Source organism: Adiantum capillus-veneris, chromosome 13 (genome assembly GCF_014529385.1).
Source record: "Adiantum capillus-veneris isolate H3 chromosome 13, ASM1452938v2, whole genome shotgun sequence".
Lineage (NCBI taxonomy): Eukaryota > Viridiplantae > Streptophyta > Polypodiopsida > Polypodiales > Pteridaceae > Adiantum > Adiantum capillus-veneris.
The window spans coordinates 39,748,829-39,773,278 of record NC_140943.1 but is presented as its reverse complement, the minus strand read 5'-3'; the positions used below and the strand labels follow the sequence as shown (position 1 = coordinate 39,773,278).

Here is a 24,450-nt window from a genome sequence, read left to right as displayed (position 1 = left end):
CCCGCGGCTCGCCTCTCTCTTGCGCTGCGCACAGTCTCCTCTCTCTTAGGCTTCAACGTGAACAGTGGCGGAATCAAGGATCACTGCCGGGGCGAGCAGTTGCACTGTTGCCGGGAGGCCGAAGCAAGTTGGAGATGCCACGTGTCAAGGGGGGACCAGAATTCCCTCCCCCATTATCTATTAGTATAGATTGTAATAATAGCTTCTCAATAATAAGAGTCTATTATTTTCTTGGGCAAATTATCAAGGTACCCCTCTAATTTGTGGAAATTCCCAAAATACCCCTTAAATTTCAAAATTCCCAAAAGTACCATTGTATCTATTTTGCCCCTCTAATTTATAGAAATTCTCAAAATACCCCTTAAATTTCAAAATTCCTAAAAATACCCTTGTATTTATTTTGCTAGGATTGTTCAAGATTTTCTAATCTTTATTATTTTTTCTAAGATCCGTTTTTCAGTGCTTAGCATGTAATTTGTCACAAGTTATATCACAAAAAAAAGGCGATCACGTCTAAAAATAATGCAGCAATTCATCTCCAAAGCCTACATAACCAACGAAAATTCTAGTTTTAGCATCTTTATGGAAAGCTACTATTATTTTGTATCTAATCTCAGTTGCGAGCTCCATGCCTGCAACGACCTGCTTCTCCTGTAGGACGTATTCTCCAAGCCACTTCCACTGCAGGTTGAGAGAGAGAGAGAGAGAGAGAGAGAGAGAAGAAACTCTGCGCAAGCCCCATCCGTGGCAATTCCAGTTGTCGTCTGAGTCTAGTCATCACCTCCGAGCAAGGACACGAAAATCAATCTCTCTCTCTCTCTCTCTCTCTCTCTCTCTCTCTCTCTGGCATCGCCCTTGCATAGGCCGCAGATTCGCAGATTCGCATGGCCGTCGCTCCACCCCCAATCTCGAGGTCACGACCCACTCTCTGCATTCATTGCACTTTGTAACGCTGGCGGCAGGCCCTCTCTCTCTCTCTCTCTCTCTCTCTCTCTCGCGCGCTGTTTCACTATTTGCGCAGGGCACACTGCCTGAATGGGCCGGAGCGACCAGGTTCCACCATGTGGCAGGGGGAAGCCGGAATTCCCTCCCCCTTTATCTCACAGGCCGCCGCTTCGCAGATTCTGCTCCACCCCCAATCTCGAGGTCACGACCCACTCTTTGCATTCATTGCACTTTGTAACGCTGGCGGCAGCCCGCCCCCCCCCCCCCCCCCCCCTCTCTCTCTCTCTCTCTCTCTCTCTCTTACATTTGCGCAGGGCACACTGCCTGAATGGGCCGGAGCGAGCCAGTTCCACCATGTGGAAAGGGGGGGCGGGGGGGGGGGAGCCGGAATTCCCTTCCCCTTTATCTATTGTTATAGATTATAGATTACTATTGTTATAGATTATAGATTACAGATATAGATATAGATTATAGATAGATAGTATAGATAGGCAAGGTATAGTCACCCACGCCCCATCCGCTCTCTACTGCATATTCCTCATCTGTAACGAGGATCCCCTGGGCTTTTCAGCAAGTCATCGCAAAGTAGATTTATCCGACGAGTTTTGAACTGAAGACGTGGTGTGCGTGTGCGTGTGCGCGCGAGAGAGAGAGAGAGAGAGAGAGAGAGAGGTCTGCATTCATACAGGGCCGAGGCATTGCCACCCTATGGCGATTTTGGCATTGCTGAAGGGAGGACACCTGAACACTCGTTAGCATGATGAAGCCTGGGGCGACAAAGCCTTACGAAACAACAACTCATAGACTTGAATACATTGCCCAACAAAAAAAAAAAAGAGGCTGTTGATGCATCAATGCTCTACACACTTTGATGCTGCAATGCAACACACATGGGAAAGCTGTTCAGCTGGATATGCCAACAGCGAAGCCCACAGCGCTTGCAATGGAGCATAGGAGAAATGCGCAATGGACCACTACTAATAACAAAGCCCACCAAGCATGACTAGTTGTATAATTTAAATGTTTACAATCCTTTAAGTCATGCTGTATTTCGAGACTGTAAAATCAATAATTCTACAAGGTTTCCTACAGTTTACTACAGGTACAAACCCTGGTTTTTGTTGTCAAGAAGCTTTGCGCCATTAAACTAAAGTCTGTGTGTCACTGATGGGACCATAAACTCTCTCCAAGCTATAAGTGCTCTCATTCATATTCTTGGCTTGCATACATCTTCCAGATGTCTCACACCCTCATCCCTATGTCTGCTTTATAAACACCTCTTCTTGCAAGACACCTTCAAAACACACTTTTCACATCCATCCAATGCCGAGGATGTGTTCAAGTACCATTTATATTCATTTCTAGAGTTCAACCCATGCTCATTTTCCTGTCAGCAATCCAGCTATACCCACTTTAGGACAGTTCAGAATCACTACCTCAAAGATACCTACATCAATATGAAAAAATTTACAAGCTGAATACATCTCTCAAAGTTGGAAGTGCTACGGGGAAGAAAAGAAAAGGCATTGCCATCCCAGATACAAGAGCAGATGTAAGCATAAAGTTACACTTTTTGTTGATTTCAATTTGATGTTATGATCAACAATTTCATCAAGCTTCGGTTAACAATCTGTTTGTGAGAGATTAAATGTAAAGAATCGAGGTGGCCCGATCCCGCCCTTCCACAAAAACATATCAAAGGCAGATTGTGCCTGCATCTTTATCTGTGGCAATTGTTTGTGTTTCTCTCTCTCTCTCTCTCTCTCTCAAGGCTTTTTTGAATGGCAGAAAAGGGTAATGTACAATTCAGCAAGCACAAGAACTCATGTGCCTAGTCTCAAAGCAGCTGGCACTCAGTAAAGGAGCAAAAAGTAGTAGGAGGCAAGAAGGATGCTCCGGCAATTGTAAGGCAAAAAGCAAGCTTCCAAATGGGAATTTCACTAACACATCTTTGTTAACTGCGAAGATGGTGGCTCAGATCTTGAGCTGGTCCACCCTCTGACTTGCGTCTCTCTCCAGCTCGTAGTTTTTAAAATCTCCTTCGATGCCCACCATAAGAATGGGGATGCCACAAATGCATATGCCCCTATGGCCAATGCTCTTATAATGCCATTGGCATAGATGGGCAGGGCCATCACCACCAGAGCTCCAACTATTCCGAACCATGGCGTCAACACAGGCACAACAGGTAAATTTCCCATTGCTATCATGACAAACAACAATGAAACTGCTCCTAAAAGCTCCAGAGACCAACCCATCAATGGATGTACTGTTCTTGGTATTAACATTGCGGGCAACAGGAAGGAGCCTATCAAAGCCAAGCACCTCATTGCACACACAAAGGGAAGTGTTCCATCTGCACAGCTGGTTCTGCCCGCACATAGCTTTCCGGATTGAAGTTTCTCTGCTTGCAGCCACATCCTTCTTCCAACAAACAATGCTATTATCATAGTTCCAATATAGAATAGTGCCTCTGATACCAGAAGAGGCAATTCCGAAGCGTACCTATTAACAATCATCATAATGTAGGTAAGCAAATGCAAGGATGAGTTCAACAAGCCCTGATAAACATCCTGTCCTGCTGTGAATGCACTTACGATGGCTGCAATCATCCATCAAAACAAGCAAACCATGGCATTAGACACACGACTTTACTTTAGTCTAACCGCTGTCCACATCTTTCCACCCCCTTTTTCAAAAGCATTCATTCAAGTATGTTCAATCACCCGCCCTTGATGGAGCAACTAGCATTGGCATGTCTAACCGTTGTCCCTTCTTCCCCCCTCCTTTTCAAAACATTCAATCACCCTCCCTTGACTGAGCAACTAGCATTGGCATGTCTACCCGCTGTCCCGATCTTTCCGCTCCCTTTTTCCAAAGCATTCAAGCGCGTTTGATGGCCCACCTTCTGTGGGGCAACTAGCATTCGCATGTCAGCGACAAGATGTAGCCTGACTAAAACCCCCTTGATGGAACAATGGAAGACGTCACGTGCAATGCAAGACATACCCAATGGTTGATCTCCGTCCTTCGTGCCACTGTAGCCCCAATGGTAGAACTGGCCATGACCACCAATACCACGGTTTCAACCACGGCATACTTGGAAAGGTAATGACACTGTTAGGTCCACAGGGAATATTCCATCTTAGCTTCAAATCTGCAAATGTAGAGTTTGAAGAAAAAGCCCTTGGGACCATTAAAAGAACACCCAAATTCAGGCTCCACAAGCAGAGTGTTTGGCTTCAAAGGTAATCTTACAGAAATACGACGCATCCATTTGATAGCCAAGTGGCAAGCGGTAAAATCCATTAAGTTTGGACCCATTAGCAGGAGGTTTGTAAAGAGGTCTCTCTAACAAGTCATCAAAATAGGCCATTAAATACCCTTGATCAGCACCATCTTTATTTTCCTTGGTCTCCAGGCCAGCAATCAACCTTTCAAATGTGGCTTGCGAGGGCTGCCGACAAAAAAGTTTAAAAGCTTCATTAGGAACACATTTCTGATTGTGAAAAAACGTTTGAACACACGTTAGCACACAATTGCGTATGATAGCTATATTGTGAATCATGTGTGGTACCCTCAAGAAAACTGATCATGCTAACAAACTAACCTCCAAGACAAAGAGGCCCGTATGAAAGATGCAGGGGTTGATGAAGACTGCACAGAACTGTCCGCATTGAAAGAGCTCGTCTGTGTTGCGAAGGAAGATGTTGTCAGCATCAAGCATGATAACTCGTTCATAGTTGATCAAGCTCCATGCATAGAGCTTGTTGAGAGTGGAAAGAAACCTTGGATCAAAATCAGCTTGCCCTCTATAAGGATTAGGTATATCATCTACGGACACCACTCTTACCATCTCCAACTCCCTGCCAGCATCAACAAACAAGCATCATCAGCCAAAGCAATTATTCAACACCACCAGTATGCAGCACACAGCCTTGTTAAGGCGAACAATGCATCAGATAAAGACACTTCAACTTGAAAATAGCCTTTTCCAAGCGGAAGGAGCAGCTACCCAATTACGCCCAAAACAATTAACCTTTCATGCTTTCTGGAAGTCAGGATTGACCTTGCCATCACATCATTCTAAAGCCTTCCTGCAAGACTTAGAGTATTCTGCAGGCTTCATCAACTCCCCATGAAATAGTATGTGCAACATCACTTTCAGAAATCAAAACCCTCTGTACTTGTGAACTCACATGGACCAGGTATACAGCTTGACTAGGAACCAAACAATGGATATACGGCATTTTGTAGGCATGCCCGTCAATAGCAGGCATCAGAGAGTATAGCACAGTTAAAAGATTAAAATTGTTCAAAAAAAGGAATCTGAGTTTTTGTTAAATCTATCCTAACATGGTCAGCCCTATGAGCTTGAGGTCGCACTTTCACCATCCTCACAAGCAACCTCAATAGGTGGAGTCTTAAACAGTATTAAACTAAAACCTATGACTATGTGCTGTTTTTGAGTGCACATGTGTATGTCTTCTGGAAGCTCCTTTCCTGTATTTTTACATGAAAAACAAGGACAATAATAGTAATATCAGTCGACGGAACTCACAGCGTTTGTACCCAGAGGTGAGGCATGTCACGTGAAGCAAGAACGACCAGATCTGCATCTACATTCAGACGGAGTAAATTCTGCATCATGACTCGTGCGGCAATGTAAAACTCATGGTCACGAGGTGTGCCCATGTATAGCATCGTCACATAAGCATGTTTCCTGGTAGAGGCATGTCTAACCAGACTTGATGGCAAAGACGAAGCAGGCGCACCTGCAGCTCCACCTATGCCGAAAGCTGTGACAGCTATAAGAATTAAGAGGTAGATCGAAGGTCCCAATGCAAGAAGACATCTGCTTTGCTTTCTGTACAGCTTATGAGAATACATGCTAGGAGGTTCTGTGTCTAGTGCTAAACAAGCTCTCTCTCTCTCTCTCTCTCTCTCTCTCTCTCTCTCTCTCTGAACGGGCAGAGACAAAAGGGACCCTGTTTCGCAAAGACTGAACAGACCCCTCTCTCTCTCTCTCTCTCTCTCTCTCTCTCTCTCTCTCTCGTTTCACATGCCCACAATGTTTCGTCTGTATGACTCCTGTAAGAGCCAATTTTGTCGCTGCAATATAGCGTCAGATCCACCTGCTTTCGCTTTAGGGTTGTACTCCTGTTGTCATTGCGGGCGTTTTTTGCAGCACAAAAAGCGATCTAGTGAGCTTCCAGCTAAAATAGCCGAGTCTCTCTCCTCCTCTCACTAGCAGACGAGGAGGGAAATGTTCGAGGCTCTCGCATCTCCCTATCTTAATGGTTATCCTTTGATTGAGCGCTCTCTCGGTCTCTCCGATCAGGGTCGGGGTGATGGCGATGGTGAGTAACCCAATTCCTCTATACCCGCAAGCGCAGTCTTTTCTCTCTCTCTCTCTCTCTGGTTCGACGCTCACAGAAGAAGGGCATGAAGAATACCTTCCCCCCTTTTTCTTTGTTGGTGTTGGGTTCAAATAAATTTGACTTGATTTGAAACGGAAACACGCTTGTGCGGGCACTGCGGCGTGGGCATATCCTTACCACCTATGCCCGTTCCCCATATGCTTCTCGGTGATCCCTATCCTCGTTAGGATATACCCCAATTGCCCACCTGATCCTTAGGCTCTTCCGCTTACTTGTCTGAACCGACCCTTAGGTGGGCACTCATCCACATTTAATATTTGGTTGTCTTCTTCATGTCGCCCTGATGGCAATGTTGGCAATTAGAGCCTGGTCGCGCCAGGTATTAGTGGGGCCAGTGGGAAGAAGAGATGAATCCTTGGTCGCACTCCATGGAGGAGAGTAGGGCTGCAAAAATTGTGCCGAAGAGTTGCGTGAAGAGAACAATCTCACTCAGATCCCCTTGCTAGCTCCAAGTGCGACTCGACTCTTAGAGTACATTTGCACAGGCCGGTTTACCCTCTATTCAATGAGCTAAGCAAATGCTACCAACCAAGGTGTAACTCTACTAATTTTGGTAGAGTTCAAAAATGCTCTATTTACCCCTACCACTCTCCCAAGCAAATGAATCTAGAAACTCGCATAATGTAACATGCGAATAAAATTCATTTCCTAAGCACAACGCTACAAGCAGGAGTGCGAAACCCTTCTAACAAAGTTTGCAACCCTTGCATGCAAGCAAGTTCCTTGAGTCATACCGACTCCATCACCCTCTCAACTAAGGTTGTGGTCATATTGACCACACTCCCACCTTGCACACATCAGACCCTCTCATAATCTCAAACTACTTTTGGACTGTTCTTCCTAGTTTGGTTTTCCAACTACCATTTGCCCTATCCATTGTCATTGTTCCAAACTTAAACCCTTAGTTTTTGTTTCACAATTGCCCAACTCCCTCTTTGTTACCTCCATGTATGTTCCAAACTGAAACCCTTAGTTTTTGTTTCACAATTGCCTAGGGGTGTATAGGGCTATGATTTAGTTAAAGGTAGAGGTATATGGGGCCATGATTTAGTTGTTAAAGGGCCCTCCAATGAAGAGATTCTTTGGCCTTGTTCTTGTTATATCCCCAATGCCCACGAAGGGCTTCTCCCTTATAACATGGCTTTCCAAAAACTCCCATTTTGCACCTTCGTCCTCCCCTTTTCTACCATGATAAGACTCTCAATTTAACTCAAACTTCTCACTTCACTCCATCTTTTTGCCAGCATGATGTGGCATACCCATAGGTTGAACGCCCAACCCAACCTTCACAATTCATTATCGAAGCCTCGTTATCGACACTGTTGGTGAGGATCGATATATGCATTGCTAAAACTACAGGGAGTCTCAAATTGAAAATAATTTACATTTTAAAATACCGACGCATATATCGACAAACATACCAATGCTTTTTTTGACAAACATATTGACGCCTATTTCAACGCTTTTTCCGACATCCATATCAATGCTTATTTCGACGCCTTGTTATAAAACAGAACCCGCGGGCTCATTTTCGCCTTTTCCACTCATTTTCTTGCTCTTCTTCTTTTTCCTCCTTTGCGCTTCTCCTCCATACTTGCAGATTTGTTGTATTGGGCCTTTCCCATCCTTGTATTTCCACTCTCACACCCTTCTGAAGAAATTTTTCTTGGGTTTATATTAGAGTGAGCGTGTATTTGTGTGTGTGTAACAAATGTGTGTTTGTGTTTTTTTTGCAGGTTTTGCTTCAATCCTTCTTCTTTTTTTTGCAAAACTCACAATTGTGAGTGAATTATATTAATCAACCCAAATAATTACAAGGTCTTGTCATGCTCGTGTTGAGCCATGACATCGTCCAGGGACCATAAGTACATCGGCTATCAGGACAACCAACTCGGCCCCTTATCCTTGATACATAAGGTCCATTATCATGTTCTTATGAGATCTTAATTACCGATAGCCAAGATTTTCCCCTCCTAGGCATACCCTCTACTGACAACAAGTCACAAGTAGTCCTAGACCAATCCTCCGATGTTGCTTGCACCCGAGCGTCCAAATTAGCACTTTGCTTTCCTGTATAATTTCTGCGAAGCTTGCCGCCTCGAGACCTCCTTCAAACACACGACGGTTCCTTGTCTGCCATACATTATGTAAGAAGAAGTACCTGACGATTTGAGTGATGATGAGGATGGCAGGACTACCTGAATTCTTCCCTCCAAGGAAAAGATCAGTCTTGTAAAAGCCAATTTTCCATGTTATTTGGACCCACTTGCATAATTTCCCTGCGAGGCCTTTGATAGTTGGGGAATCCCTGAAGAGGTGGGCCAGATCTTCACTAGCCAACCTACACCCCAAGCATCGATCTGACCCAATCCCTATGTCCTGAATCTTCACCCCCGTCGGTAGAGCACCCCAAATTACCTTCCATAAAAATATCTTCACGTGTTGCGGAACCTTTGACTTCCAGATGTTCTCCATTACTTGCTCCCACCTTTCCTCCGGCCATTGTTATTTCCGTATCTTGTTAAGGGGGACTAGACCAATTCTTCTTATGCATCATTGTATGGTAAATGTCTTTACGATGGGGTTTCCATAAGAGACTGCTTCCGGGCCATTTCCAGGCGTTCTAATCAAACTCCGAACCACAGATAGGCATCACTATATTGTCAAGCTCTTTCCTGACTTTGTGGACCAGCAAGATCTCCAAGCTATTCAGTTGGTACTGGGTAACCAGAAGGTCAATGGTTTTCCAACTCTTGTTGTCCCTATCTGAGAAGTGCCCCAGTCGATTCAGACCCTTATTATTCAGCTTCCTGGCTATCTCTACCCAATCCTGAAGAGGTGGGCCAGATCTTCACTAGCTGGCAATTCCCTTGACGGTATCAATTGCTCCATTGTTTCCCATCATCGACGTCATCAAGGTTTACATTTTCAACCCTATTTTACTTGATAGACCTGTCGCACTTTACATCCCATATTTGCATTTTTGCAGCCTGTTTTCAGCCGTTCATTCCTCTCACATCGGGAGCACAAATCATCCCTAATGATCTACCCCTTGCTGACAATCAATAGTCCCACATTGAGATGGATCCAACGGTGCATAAAAAATGCCTTGAAGGTGCCTCTTTGTGAGGAGTTACTGTGTCAATATTCTATTTACACAATCAAAAGCAAATACAACATCGGAAACGGTGTGAGGGGTCCTTGAGAGGGTTGGTTGGGACCCAATCGGGTGTGTTCTCCTCTTCTCTCTCTTACTCCCTCTACACATATCTACCTCTCTCTCATTCCCTCTCTTCACAAAACATAAAAGGAACCATCATTCACACTAAAAGCGATCATTGAAGCAAGGAAAGAAGTAAAGATTTGTGGAAGTGTAAAGTCTTGATCTTCACCATGTTCAATTCCACTCAGCCTCACAAGTGTAAGTGGCCAGAGTAGGTTGCTTCTTGCTCAACCATGATATGCATGAATTGCCGAGCATGAAACAGAAACCACTTGTGGACACTCCCGTGTCAAAACAACCAACTCAATCTGACTGTGAAAAAGCATGTAAATTTGGTGGCAATGATTCCCCTTTGGGATAAAACAACTCAAGATGTAAAGTGCCAATCAAGTAGCAAAAGATCCACTTGACATCTTGCCAATGCTTAGACTCTAGGCTATTAAATCTGCTAACCTGTGAGACTGCACTGAATATTTCTCCTTGTGTTGCATATATAAATAAGGCATCCAATAGCCGTTTGGTAAAGACTGACATCAGCAAGATCACCAGCATCATGAAGACTCAATTTCAAACGTGTTTCCATGGGAGTGGCAATAGGTTTGCAATCTTCAGGTCCAAATTTACATTGCAATGTCTCTATGTAACTTGTCTGACACAAGGCAATCACTACAACATAACATGAAGATATCGACGCATCATATATCGACGGCCATGCCTTTCCATGCGTATATCGACGTAATTAGAGCACGTCGATATACGCATCGCAATGCGCATCGATATATGCGTGGAAAGGCATTATTTGCCATGCGTATATCGACGCAAATTCCCACGGGTATATCGACGCGTATTGCGACGCAAAAAAATTTGGGGGAAAAAAGAGAAACCCGCGCGCGTAGGGGCCATTTTCACCTGCTCAAATCTTGGCCGAAACCTGCTGCGCAGGTATTATGTCACTCTCCCCCCCCCCCCCCCCCCCCCCCCCAACCCCTCTCTCTCTCTCTCTCTCTACATCGTGTGTGTGTGTGTGTAGGAAAGAGAAAGTGAGAGAGAGAGAGAGAGAGAGAGAGAGAGAGAGAGAGAGAGAGAGAGAGAAGTGTGTGTGTGTGTAGGAAAGAGAGAGAGAGAGAAAGAAATGTGTGTGTGTAGGTAATCAAAGAGAGAGAGAGAGAGAGAGAGAGAGAGAGTGAGAGAGAGAGAGAGAAATGTGTGTGTGTGTAGGTAATCAAAGAGAGAGAGAGAGAGAGAGAGAGAGAGAGAATTAATGTATGCGTAGGAAATTAAAATTAAAGAGAGAAATGAAATGAAATGTTATATTAACGTCTTCGAAAGGCCAAAGTGACCTATGAGACAAGAAAGTTACAATGTGGTGGATCTGATACAAAGTCAGAGTAAAAAGATGACAAAATGACAAATAAAATATTATGGAATCCTAAACTGCTGGGTGTGGACTAAATGGCTAAAACAGCTAGCTGGGATAGGTAGATCATAGGAGATCCAGCATCTGTCGTTGGCGGATCTCATCAATCTCCTCCATGGTCAGTAGTTTGACCGGGCGTTGTGCATGTCGAGCCAAAGTGACCTGGATCGTCTGATGCAGCCTATGACTTCATTTGACCAGCTCAAAATACATTCGAAGCTCAACACTCACCTTTACACATGAAAGTCCTCTAGGGAGCAACAACAGCGCCGTCGTTGCTCTTAGAGACAAGCTTCCTCCTCAAAAAAGGTTGGGCGAGGGCATATAACAAGCCGTAGGTCAAACGGATAGAAGAAACGCCCAAAATACAAGCCGTTTTTGAAGCCGTCTTAAGGCAATGTCAAGAGCGTGTATGGCAAGCCATAGGTCAAACGGACAGAAGAAAAGTCAAATACACAAGCCGTAGGTCAAATCCGGTTGCGTTTTTCGACGGAAAAACGCAGACGGTCTTCGGAAACTGATTCTATGTCTACTGAAACCATCCGTAGTCCATTAGGTAGTCTTTAGGCAATGCCAAGAGCGCGTATGGCAAGCCGTAGGTCAAACGAATAGAAGAAACGCCAAATACACAAGCCGTAGGTCAAATCCGATTGCGTTTTTCTACAGAAAAACGCAGAAAGACTTCGGAAACTGATTCTACACCTATCGAAACCATCCGTAGTCCATTAAGTAGTCTTAAGGCAATGTCAAGACCGTGTATGGAAAGACGTAGGTTAAATGGACAAAAGAAACGTCAAATACACAAGCCGTAGGTCAAATCCGGTTGCGTTTTTCTACGAAAAAACGTAAACGGACTTCGGAAATGGCTTCTATGCCTACTAAAACCATCCGTAGACGAAGAGATAGTCTTTAGGCAATGTCAAGAGTGCGTATGGCAAGCCGTATGTCAAACGGATAGAAGAAACGCCAAATACACAAGCCGTAGGTCAAATCCGGTTGCGTTTTTCTACGGAAAAACGTAAACGGACTTCGGATATGGCTTCTATGCCTACTAAAACCATCCGTAGTTCATTAAGTAGTCTTAAAGCAATGTCAAGAGCGTGTATGGCAAGCCGTAGGTCAATGGGTTTGAATTAACGCCAAATACACAAGCCGTAGGTCAAATCCGGTTGTGTTTTTCTACGAAAAAACGCAAGCGGATTTCGGAAATGACTTCTATGCCTATTGAAACCATCCGTAGTCCATTAGGTAGTCTTAAAGCAATGTCAAGAGCGCGTATGGCAAGCCGTAGGTCAAACGGATAGAAGAAACGTCAAATACACAAGCCGTAGGTCAAATCTGGTTGCGTTTTTCTATGGAAAAACGTAAACGAACTTTGGAAATGGCTTCTATGCCTACAGAAACCATCCGTAGTCCATTAGATAGTCTTAAGGCAATGTCAAGAGCATGTATGGCAAGCCGTAGGTCAAACGGACAGAAGAAACGTCAAATACACAAGCCGTAGGTCAAATCCGATTGCGTTTTTCTACGAAAAAACGTAGACGATCTTCGGAAACTGATTCTATGCCTACCGAAACCATCCGTAGTCCATTAGGTAGTCTTTAGGCAATGTCAAGAGTGCATATGGCAAGATGTAGGTCAAATGGATAGAAGAAACGCCAAATACAGAAGCCGTAGGTCAAATTCGATTGCATTTTTCTACGGAAAAACGCAGACGGACTTCGGAAACTGATTCTACACCTATTGAAACCATCCGTAGTCCATTAAGTAGTCTTAAGGCAATTTCAAGACCGTGTATGGAAAGCCGTAGGTTAAACGGACAGAAGAAACATCAAATACACAAGCCGTAGGTCAAATCAGGTTGCGTTTTTTTACGAAAAAACGTAAACGGACTTCGGAAATGGCTTCTATGCCTACTGAAACCATCCGTAGACGATTAGGTAGTCTTTAGGCAATGTCAAGAGCGCCTATGGCAAGTTGTAGGTCAAACGGATAGAAGAAACGCCAAATACACAAGCCGTAGGTCAAATCCGGTTGCGTTTTTCTACGAAAAAACGCAAACGGACTTCGAAAAGGGCTTCTATGCCTACTGAAACCATCCGTAGTTCATTAAGTAGTCTTAAATCAATGTCAAGAGCGTGTATGGAAAGCCGTAGGTCAATGGGTTTGAATTAACGGCAAATACACAAGCCGTAGGTCAAATCCGGTTGCGTTTTTCTACGAAAAAACGCAAGCGAATTTTGAAAATGACTTCTATGCCTACTGAAACCATCCGTAGTCCATTAGGTAGTCTTAAAGCAATTTCAAGAGCGCGTATGGCAAGCCGTAGGTCAAATGGATAGAAGAAACGCCAAATACACAAGCCGTAGGTCAAATCCGGTTGCGTTTTTCTATGGAAAAACGCAAATGGACTTCGGAAATGGCTTCTATGCCTACCGAAACCATCCGTAGTCCATTAGGTAGTTTTAAGGCAATGTCAAGAGCGTGTATGGCAAGCCGTAGGTCAAATGGACAGAAGAAACGTCAAATACGCAAGCCGTAGGTTAAAATCCGGTTGCGTTACGGAAAAAAGCAGACGGTCTTCAGAAACTGATTCTATGCCTACCGAAACCATCCGTAGTCCATTAGGTAGTCTTAAGGCAATGTCAAGAGTGTGTATGGCAAGCCGTAGGTCAAACGGACAGAAGAAACGTCAAATACACAAGCCGTAGGTCAAATCCAGTTGCGTTTTTTTACGAAAAAACGCAGACGGTCTTCGGAAACTTATTCTATGCCTACCGAAACCATCCGTAGTCCATTAGGTAGTCTTTAGGAAATGTCAAGAGCGTGTATGGCAAGCCGTAGGTCAAACGGATAGAAGAAACGCCAAATACACAAGCCGTAGGTCAAATCCGATTGCGTTTTTCTACGAAAAAACGCAGACGGACTTCCGAAACTGATTCTACGCCTACCGAAACCATCCGTAGTCCATTAAGTAGTCTTAAGGCAATGTCAAGACTGTGTATGGAAAGCCGTAGGTTAAACGGACAGAAGAAACGTCAAATACACAAGCCGTATGTCAAATCCGATTGCGTTTTTCTACGAAAAAACGCAAACGAACTTCGAAAATGGCTTCTATGCCTACTGAAACCATCCATAGACGATTAGGTAGTCTTTAGGCAATGTCAAGAGCGCGTATGGCAAGCCGTAGGTCAAACGGATAGAAGAAACGTTGGATGTTGAAGAAACTATGGAACTAAAAGAGGCAAAGGGGTTTTGCCCGCTACATGCATTGCCATGTACACCTGAGAGTGCACGTATGTGTTTACCCATATAGGATTTGACCAATAAAGACAAGATTTTAACCCGGTGGTCCTGATCTCCGTACACCTCTGGACTGAGGTGTACGGAGATTGGGCAAGACTAGAGAATGCGAGATAGTTTATATTGTGAGGAGTATATATATTAAAACAACATTCATAATAATTGTAGATGGCAACGTCATCAACTAACATGGAGGAAAAGATTGCATGCTCGTACACGCTCTGCAAGTATCAAATCTTGCGCAATCGTAGGATATGTAATGAGCATGTTCACAAGTACGGAGAGTTTGCTAAAGAAACCGTACAGAATCTACGATACGACTCCTACGGAACGGGCATTGATTTTTGCAACATAGCACCTACATCTGAGAGAGAGAGAAAAAGGATTATGCGTGAAGGTTCGACCAATATAGAGCCAAGGATGGAAGCAGAAAAGGACTTACAGACAGAAGACGAAGATGAAGATGTAATGGCTGAAGACAATCTGTCAGAATGAGTTGGGGCAGAGTTATGTTTGCAATTAGAGATAGACGATGAAACGGTGCAAGATCTTATCGATGATGCCTCACTCGGTCGAGGCTTAGGCCTGTAAGTGTTTGTGTGAAGACGTTGATTTAAAATTAAGCTTAAAGTTAATTTAAACAACTGTGTTCTGACGCTTTATTTTACTTTCTTTGTGCAGGACTTTAGTATGGCAGACCAGTTTCCAGATCCCGCTTCTATGAGTGCAGATGCATTCATGGGCTTCATTACACGGATGATGCCTGCTCAGATGGCAGAGGCTTCTCAAAACTTGGTAGCCAGAGGCACGGATACTACGCCTCCGGGCTTCACACCCGAGGGTCCGACGCCTAGGGGGGGGACACCTATGGTGGGGGGGACGCCTATGGGTACGACGCCTGCTTCTCCCATCACGGCCGCTTCGACACCTAGGGGTGGGGCAAAGGCGGGTACGTCCTCATCTCCGCAGCACAGGCGCACTCGCCGATCTCGACGATCGTCAGGTGGAGGTGGTGGTTGTTGTGGAGGAGGGTCCACAGATGCTTCGACCCCTCCTTGCTCACGACCCCCGTCCTACCCAGGCACACCTCTCGACACACCTCTTGGCACACCTCGGACACCTTGGGGGACACATGATCCTAGTGTCTCCAAGCTCTATACTGTACGGCCAGATGGTTCTGTTGACATGGATAGAGTCGGGACTGAGATGAGATAGCGGATTCGCCAGCTCGCGGAGCTACAGTTTTCAACCAGCATTCTGACGTCTTGGGATCAGCAGGAAAAGGACAAAGTCACTTACATAGTGGAGACCATCCTGAGAGAGTACCAGCCTGCTCCGGGTTCTAACGTTGTTCCGAGGAGGTGGATCAAGGGTGTTGCACAGGACACCGTGAAACATCGACGAGATGCAACTCGGAAGGCTTTCAGGACCGGCTCGCCGAAGCCTTCGGGCATCCCACACAAGACGTGGCTGCAGATCAGGGAGGATGAGCGGATAGCGGCCACGCGGTTCAGACAGCAGCGTGAGGCCACACAGATACGACAGATGACCAGGGGAAATCTCATCTTGGCAGCGGAGGCTTCGACACCTTTCGCTATGAGTTTGTGAGTTTCTAATCCAATCTTAACTATGGCGTTTTTTAAAACGCGATGAATCATGTATTCTTATTACTCTGATTTTTGTATAAACGCAGAATCTTGCGATGCATCGAGCCCCGACACGTCAGGAGGAGTCAGATGGATATCGCAGAGGTATCTATGAAGTATTGAATGATCTTGATGCTTCAAGAGAGCCTATAGACTGGGCGGCCTTACAGTCTCGCTGATCGTTTGAGGTGAAACGTTAATATGTGTGAGTTGATTTAATATCAATACTAATTTTGTGAGTTGTCCTATGTGCAGGTTGTGACGCCTAGTCATCAGTGGACCGGATTTCATATATATGCTTTGTGAGACACAGACACGCTTCTGTGTCTCCTTTTGTATAGACATATATATATATATGGTTATGATTATTGTTCAGACAGTTATTGTTTTTTTATGGTTATGGTTATTGTCATTGTCATTGTATAGACATGGTTATTTCTCCTATTCTTGTATAGACATAGTTATGGTTCAGGTTTTGTTTATGGTTATGTTTAACTTTCTAGTTATGCTTATGGTTATTGTTAATTTGTTTCTGGTTATGATAGAAGTGGTTATATTGATCGGTTATGGTTTTAAGTTATGGTTATGCTTTTAAGTTATGGTTATGGTTCGTTATGGTCATTGGTCTTAAATCTCATGTGAGATCCTACATGGATAGCATGTAGGAGGCGTATACATGATATATTTTTTTTGAAAAGTTTATGTAAAAACGAAGGGAACTTTGCCGAAATTTTTGCGGGAGCACGGTTGATTTTGGTGCTGCTCGCTTTCTTGGGCAGAGGGCAAGAAGTCTGGCTGTGGTGGCTGTGTCCATCTTTTCACTGGGCACAGGCCAGGCTACCTGCCCTCTGCCCAAGAATTTTTTTTCTGTTATGGTCGTCGATATATGCATCTATATATTTGTCCATATCTGCGTCGCTATCTGCGTCGCAAATAAAGCCTTTCCACGCAGATATCGACACAAATAGCGACAGATTCACAGGGACGCAGATATCGACACAGATATCGATGCGGTGCATCGATATCCGCGTCGATGACACCTTCTTTTGTTGTAGTGAATACCACCATCACACTGCTTAAACTACATGCCCAAGTAATCATGCAACAACCCCAAATCTTTCATCTTGAAAGTAGCATTCAAATCAGCCTTAGATTCAACAATATGTGTCTCATTCGGACCAGTGATCAGCAAATCATCCACATATAGGAACAACGATGAGAAGTACATCGCCCTCACATTTTACATACAAAGTTTTTTCTGTTGGACTATTACAAAAGCCTCGTTTGACCAAATGAGTGTCAGATTTCTCATACCAAGCATAAGGAGATTGCTTCAACCCATACAAAGCTTACATTTGCACACTTTATCTTCCCGCCCCTTAATGACAAACCTACGAGGCCATGCTACATAAGCTTCCTCAAATATGTCACCATTCAAGAAAGCAGTAACAATATCTGATTGATATAAATCCCATCCAAAATGAGTTGCCAATGCACATAGGAAACGCACAATAGTCATATGAAAAGTGGGAGCAAAAGTCTCTTCATAATCTATGCCTTTTTGTTGTGCATAATGCTTTGCAACAAGTCGAGCCTTATAACAATCAATCTCACCATCCGCCTTACATTTCAACTTGTAAACCCACTTCGTACCAACGGTCTTTTTGCCAGGAGTAAAACCACAAAGTCCATGTGTCATTTTCTATAAGTGCATCCTATTCTGATTGTATGGCAGCCATCCAATTTTTGAATTATGTGCTTCATCAAAAGACACAGGTTTCTCAACCTCACATAAGCTAGAAACAGCCAAAGCATAACAATCAAACGCATAAGATGCATTGTGAGAACCTGAATGAGTACAACTAGACAAAGGTGCATCCAATTTACTATCACACAAAGTATGCACCAACCATTTTGACATACCTCTAGCGTGCTCATTCTCAGCCCTTTCCACATCAAGTACACCATGTACATCTACATTAGTAATAGTCTGATCCGTAACATTTTAAGAAGATCCCGTAGGCTATACAATTGCCTCATTCAAATTCACATTTAAATTTCCACCACTAAAAAGAGGCAATAAACTATCATAAATGTCTTATGAGCTTACATTATTGTCTATAGTACATGCCAACAAGGGCTGAACAAAATCTTCCACAAACACCACATCCCGTGAAACCAAGATATGCTTTGTATGTGGATGGTACAATGTGTTACCTTTGCTTTCAGCACTATAACCAACAAAAATGCATTTGACAGCCTTATCATCGAATTTTTTACGTTGTGTTTGTGGCACCAACGCATAAGCCAAACAGCCAAAAATGCGCATGTGATCAATAGATGGCTTTCGATCATGCCATGCTTCATACGGAGCATAGACTACAAAGCTTGTAGTACACCTGTTAAGTACATAAGTAGCACACATGATGGACTCAATCCAAAGCAAATGTGCCCAAGCTTGACTCTTGACCATACATCATTCTGTAAAGCGACCTGTTTTCCCTCTCAACAACACCATTTTGCCGAGGTGTATATGATAATGTACATTGGTGTTTTAAGACACGACTAGCCAAAAATGCATTAAAATCATGAGACACCTCGATCAGAACGGAGGGTGCCCATAGTACATTTAAAGACATTATCAGCCATAGCCAAAAATCGCTTGAAGCACATAAACATTTCGGTCTTAGCTTTAAGCGGATACACCCATGCATGCTTGGAGTAATCATCAAGGAAAGTCAGTAAGTAAAGGTAATTCCCAAGGATGGAGTTTGCATGGGCCCACAAACATCACTATGCACAAGCCGCAACCTGCATGTAGCCCTAACTGTGTCCTTAACCTTTTTGCATTTAATAAATTGAAAAAAAAAATCAACCTATGAAGGATATTGCAAAGAAAAAAGGAAAAACAAGATAGCTTATCGAGAGGAGAAAAATATATTGGTGTACCAAGAATTGCATGGACTACTTAAGAGTGAGGTATAAAAAGTCATCAGGACTTCATACAACTATTGAAACGAGGACTACACCACAGAAGGATAATGAACAATCAGGGAAGGAGTAGCTCAATGGTAACATGAAAACCCTTAAGAAATAAGAGAAGTCCTTGCAAGCCCAACATAGTAGCAAAAAGGCCACTCCTTTTGATATTAATTCTCATCTGCGACCCGATGGAAAATGACAACCCAGTGTTTCAAAAGATTGTGCTTTCATCCACCTTTAGGAAGAAGGACAAAGGATGGCAGTAGGTCTCCAACATCTCTTGCAAGTGTTTCAAATCTCAAGCTAGGATGATTGGACAACAAAAAGAACTCCCACTGGATAATCCCAAACCCCCCTTTTTGAACGACAACCTTTTCAGGGTGTTGCAAGCTACCAATCCTGACAATCTCATGACAACTAAGTTGGCAAGTTCCTAGACTAAGGATGGGAAAGTGCCAATAGAGGAGGACACTAGGAAAGAGATTAAAGAGGAAGAGTTCCTTGAGGTGGAGGATTTTGTATCCCTTTCCCGATAATGGAAGATATTGCTATCCAGTCATGGAATGTGAAGGGATTATAAACCCAGAAGGAGAACACCCTATTCTGGGAGGAAATTAGAAAAGCCGAGGAAGTTAATTGTTGGGCCATCCAAGAGCATCACTTGGATTCTTTTAGCCAAATAAAGCAAGTAGTGGGGAAGAAGTTGGTATTCTATGGAGAAGGAGTAGACGGGCAGTGGCATCATCACTATTGTGGATAGGGACCTAGAGCCTAATGTGGTTTTAAATCATCCCTTTGGGAGATCCCTAGTAGTGAGGGTCAAGTGGGTAGATCAACCATTCACCATTATTAACATATATGGCCCTTATATTGCTAAGGAAACAACCAAATTGTGGGTGGGGTGCAACTCAAGAATACCCCTATAGAAGGGGAATGGTTCCTTATAGGAAACTTTAATATGATGGAGAAGAGAAAGGACATATAAGCTCCTCAATTCTGCTAGCATGATCCAAAAAACCAAAATGGTTGAGCCTATGTGAGAAATGGACTATGATGGACATGTGGGAGGTTGGTCCTTGGAATAACATGTAGGGTTTCACATACACCACCCTGTAATATGTGTGCATGGCATCTCGGCTAGACAAATTCTATTGCTCTCATCAAGATGAATAGATTTTGTTGGCTATTGCCTCTCATCAAGCCGATTACCGTTGCTACTTGAAATAAAGGTGGTGACTTCACAATGCTTGTCAGATCACTTGCTATTGTGCATGAAACTCAAAAAAGCCAAAGGGGAAGAACATACCCCAAAAAGCTCTAAGAAGTTGCTTATCACGATGTGAAGGATTTGGGGGTGGCCTCTATAACACCTCCATTTTCACAAGATAGATGAGGAATATAAAATTAGCTCTCACAAGAAGATTTGAGCCGATCTCCACTCACAAATTCTCTCTCTTGTACACATAAAACCCCGACTACACTTGACTAGCTTTCCTCTACATTGAAATAGCCCCAACTATGAGCAATTCGCCTCAAGGAACCAAAAAAACCACTAAATTTTGGGAACAAAAAAAAAACCAAGAATAAATTTTGCATTTTTGTTCATAAAAACCATAACCTCACACCATCTCAATCGCCCTTGCATATGAGAGATGGGGCTCCATAGTCTCTCTCAACCCATAAAAAAACAATCCCAATCAATCGCTATACAAAACTCATGATTTTCAGCCAAAAAACTCAAGAAAAACCATGGTGGACATGCGAAAACACTCTCCCATTCACAACAATAACAAAGGGCTTCCACTTCCAAGCTTGAGTAGCAGGCACCCGCATACAAGAGAGCTCCACTTCATGTAGCTTCCATCATCAAAAATTAAGAAGAGGGGTGAAAGTATAGAGGTTACCACCCATTTTAATGGCCTTCTTGATGTGATACACACTGTCCAATCAAGGCTCAAGGCCCTTGCACACACACACACACACACACACACACACACACACGGGCACCTCAACTATACAACCCCCACACACCACCGCAAGCTGCAACAACAATAGAAGCTTTCTTTTTCACACCTGAAAATCCCATCTTACTCATGACCCAAAGCTAATAAAATTTCAGTTTTTCTTCATATTTCTAAATCACTTACTAACTCTTTGAAGTCTTAACACTTATATGTACAAAAACAACAAAACTATGTACCACACACAACTGGCCGACATGCGTAGATATAAGTGGTGCACACCACCTTTGTACACTTTGTACAAGCAGCATGCTTTATTTACATCCACTAGATCCAAGAGAGCCAAAAAAAATTTCTCTCAAAGTATTTTGCATGGCCCACACCATTCCGCAAAAACACGCCATAATGGGGGTACACCTCCTCAAGGACCCTCTCTTCCAAAGCTTGGCCAAAAGGGCTATGAGCAAGCTTAGTAAAGATGTTGATTCAGCTAACCCTAAAGCTTGGGATATCTTTGCCAAGAGTATTCAGAAAGTGGTTAAAACTTCAAGCCCAAGAATGAAGAATTCATGTGATGAGTGCCTGAAGCAACTTCAAGATAAAGGAGAGCTTCTAACCACTAAAAAATGGGAAGGGTCGACCTTTGAAGATGAGCACAAAAGGTGATTGGAAGCAAAATTAGACTTGGTTGAACAACAACTTGAGGAGCTTAGGAAGGAAATATTATTATCTAGAAATATGTTCCTTTAGTCGGAGGCTGTGAATCAAGCACACTTCTTTAGGGCCCTAAAAGTCAAGGCCTTATCTCACTCACAATTGGGGAAAGGAATGTAGTGAAGGACCAAGATGAAATTGCTTAATTTATTCTTCTTCTGCTTGAAGCCTTTAGAAATCAATTCAGCCTTATACTTAGGCTCGGGATCTTTTGCCGTGTACTTCTTCTTATACACCCATTTGCAAGGCAACGGTTGTTTACTCTCTAGTAACTCTGTCAATTTCCAAGTCGTGTAGGCTAAAATTGAGCTATGCTCAAATTGCATAGCTTGCTCCCACTTCATGCTATCTATCACTTGAATAGCTTCTTTGTAACAAGTGGGCTCATTGTAGGCACGGACTAACACATAGTTCAATCCTAGCTCAAACTGCTCAGGGGCACGAGATACACGTGTAGATCTCCTCATTGCCCAACTGCTTGATTTTGCTCTCTTTGAAGCACTACTAGTGGTAGGAACATCACCAATAGATTGAGTTGGTTTTCTAAATTTGTGGAGGTTACATCCTCAAATTTGACTTTTCGATATTTGGCCTCTTTAACAGGCTGTCTATGCATTTTAGACTCATTGAATATCACTTGTGAGCTGCAAATAACCTTTCTAGATTTCGAGTGCCAGAGACGATATCCCATCTCTCCATCTGCACCAGAACCAATGGGGAAACCACCTTGCTTAAATACCACTTGTTAGGCGAGTGGATGCGTGCAGAGTGCGAGTGCAGGAGTGCAGTGCAATAGGACATGAGGTGTGGTGGAGCTGTTGTGGATAACTATCCACAACCCCTTATTATGTTTATGTATTAAAGAATAAGGTTAAATATGAAATATGGGTGGCACCCGATGCCTGGCCAGTATGGCATGCACCCTTACACCTTTGGCTTGATCTTGTCGACAAAGCCCTCCATATAATTTTCCAAAGAAAGAGCTTCATTGACATGGGCCATTGTGGAGACCATATGTTACACATTACCAACCCCCATATTGTCTCCGACCCCACTGCTTTTCCCATTTCTTGTTGAGGGGGGAGAACTAATCAGTCGAGAGCATTAGCAACAGATAAATGTCCTTGGTTTTAGGTTTCACAAAATGCCTATTCTTGGGCCATCACCAGGCTTTCCACTCAAAATTGAATCGTTCATCGATATACAATAGTCATCCAGTCCTTTAAGAACTCTAATTGCCAAAAGTCTTTCTATCCCGTTTAGATTGAACTGCGAAGCCAATTGATTAATATATTTCTAGCTCTTGCAATTTTTGTCCTACAAGTGGGCCAGATGTTTTAGACCTCCATTGTTCATCTTTCTGGATGTTTCCCTCCACAATGGGTTCAAAGTTATGTTGCCTACTTTAGAGAGCTAGGGGGACCAATGCAAGATGGAGTTTTTGAAGTATCTAGTAAGCTCTCCACACTTTAGTGCATGTATTGCATTATTGCACTTCCATACCGGCTCAATTGTTATCCCTCCCAGTTTGCGATCGATCCACCTATGGGCGATCATCTTGTGGTGCATTTCCAATCCTTAGCCACCCTGGGACAGTAGTTTAGCCTTCCCAATCATGTCCCTTACCATAATAGCCCAAGCCTAGTTCTGTTAAAAGATTGTGGTCAAAAATTGGGCACAATGGGCCTCTGCATGGATAACCGGGTTCAAAATCCTATTCCCTTCTTGTTACACCGGTCTAGCGATGACGTCCCATCATGCCCAGTGCCATGGTCTTGTATCTTTGGTGTTATTTTTCCATAGAAATCTTCCGGTTTCAGGAACTCTTTCCAACGACACTTGTCTAGCTTTAGAATTGGGATATTGAAGGCTATGTAGGGAGAAAATACAAGTTGATGATTCTCACCCTGCTTTGGAGGGGGAGCATCACATACTACCACCTTTGCATCTTGTTCCTCACCTTGTCCAAGACCCATTGGAATATTTGTTTGTGTGTTACTCCTACCCCCAATGGCGCACCTAGGTGTCTAAAAATTGTACCCTTTGAGACTATCTCACTAATCCATGTTGAAGGATTGATAGGGTTGTTTTTTGGAACAGAGATCACTCTTGATTTTTCAATATTGGATTTTGACCATGAGGCTACGACAAACTTTTGCACAACGTCCAGAGCCTTTCTAACATTTTGGGGGCAGGCTTTGAGGAGGGAATCATTTGCAAAGAGCTTTGCTAGAATTTGGTCGTTGTTACGTAGGGATATGCCTTGGATCTCCCCTCTCGCAACAGTATCTTCAAGATTGTAACCAGCCGATGGCAAACAGAAGAGGGGCAAGTGAACAACCTTGCTTGATTGATATTTTGACCTCAAATTTGCCCAGAGTTCTATTGTTAAACAAAAGTTTAGAGTGTCTTCTCGCACTGAGTGTGATAGCTAGCCAACACATCCGTCGTCCGAAGCCCAAAGCTTTCATGAAATCATCAATGAACGACCAAGTAATTCTATCATAATCTTTTTCAATATCAATTTGTAGAAAGACACATTCTTGCCTATTGAATGATGCGTATTCAATTCCGACCATTGCTACTAGGATGTTATCATATATAGATCTTCCTTTAATAAAATCGTGTTGGAGAGGATTAAGCATGGGAGTGAGTCTTAAGGCAATTGACTTGGCAGTAACTTTGTACTCTACTGACATCATAGTTATGGGCCACCAATGTTTCAATTGGGAGTAGTAGATTTGCTTTGGAATGGGTTTAATGAGGCCCCATTAATGCCTTCATCAAGGGTTCCATTGATCAGGGCCCAGTTGGCCAT

General features: G+C 43.4%; 1 protein-coding gene across 1 annotated transcript; it reads right to left on the bottom strand.

Moving 5' to 3' along the window:
• Positions 1-2,456: 2,456 nt before the first annotated feature.
• On the bottom strand, positions 2,457-6,395 carry LOC147443850 (putative glucuronosyltransferase PGSIP8). The gene is made up of 5 exons (XM_086526659.1): positions 5,507-6,395; positions 4,556-4,811; positions 4,204-4,402; positions 3,955-4,102; positions 2,457-3,450 (listed from the first exon to the last, which is right to left on the bottom strand). The coding sequence occupies exons 1-5, from the start codon at positions 5,833-5,835 to the stop codon at positions 2,886-2,888; spliced, it is 1,497 nt and encodes a 498-aa protein (XP_086382785.1). The 5' UTR covers positions 5,836-6,395; the 3' UTR covers positions 2,457-2,885.
• Between the last annotated feature and the right edge of the window lie 18,055 nt (positions 6,396-24,450).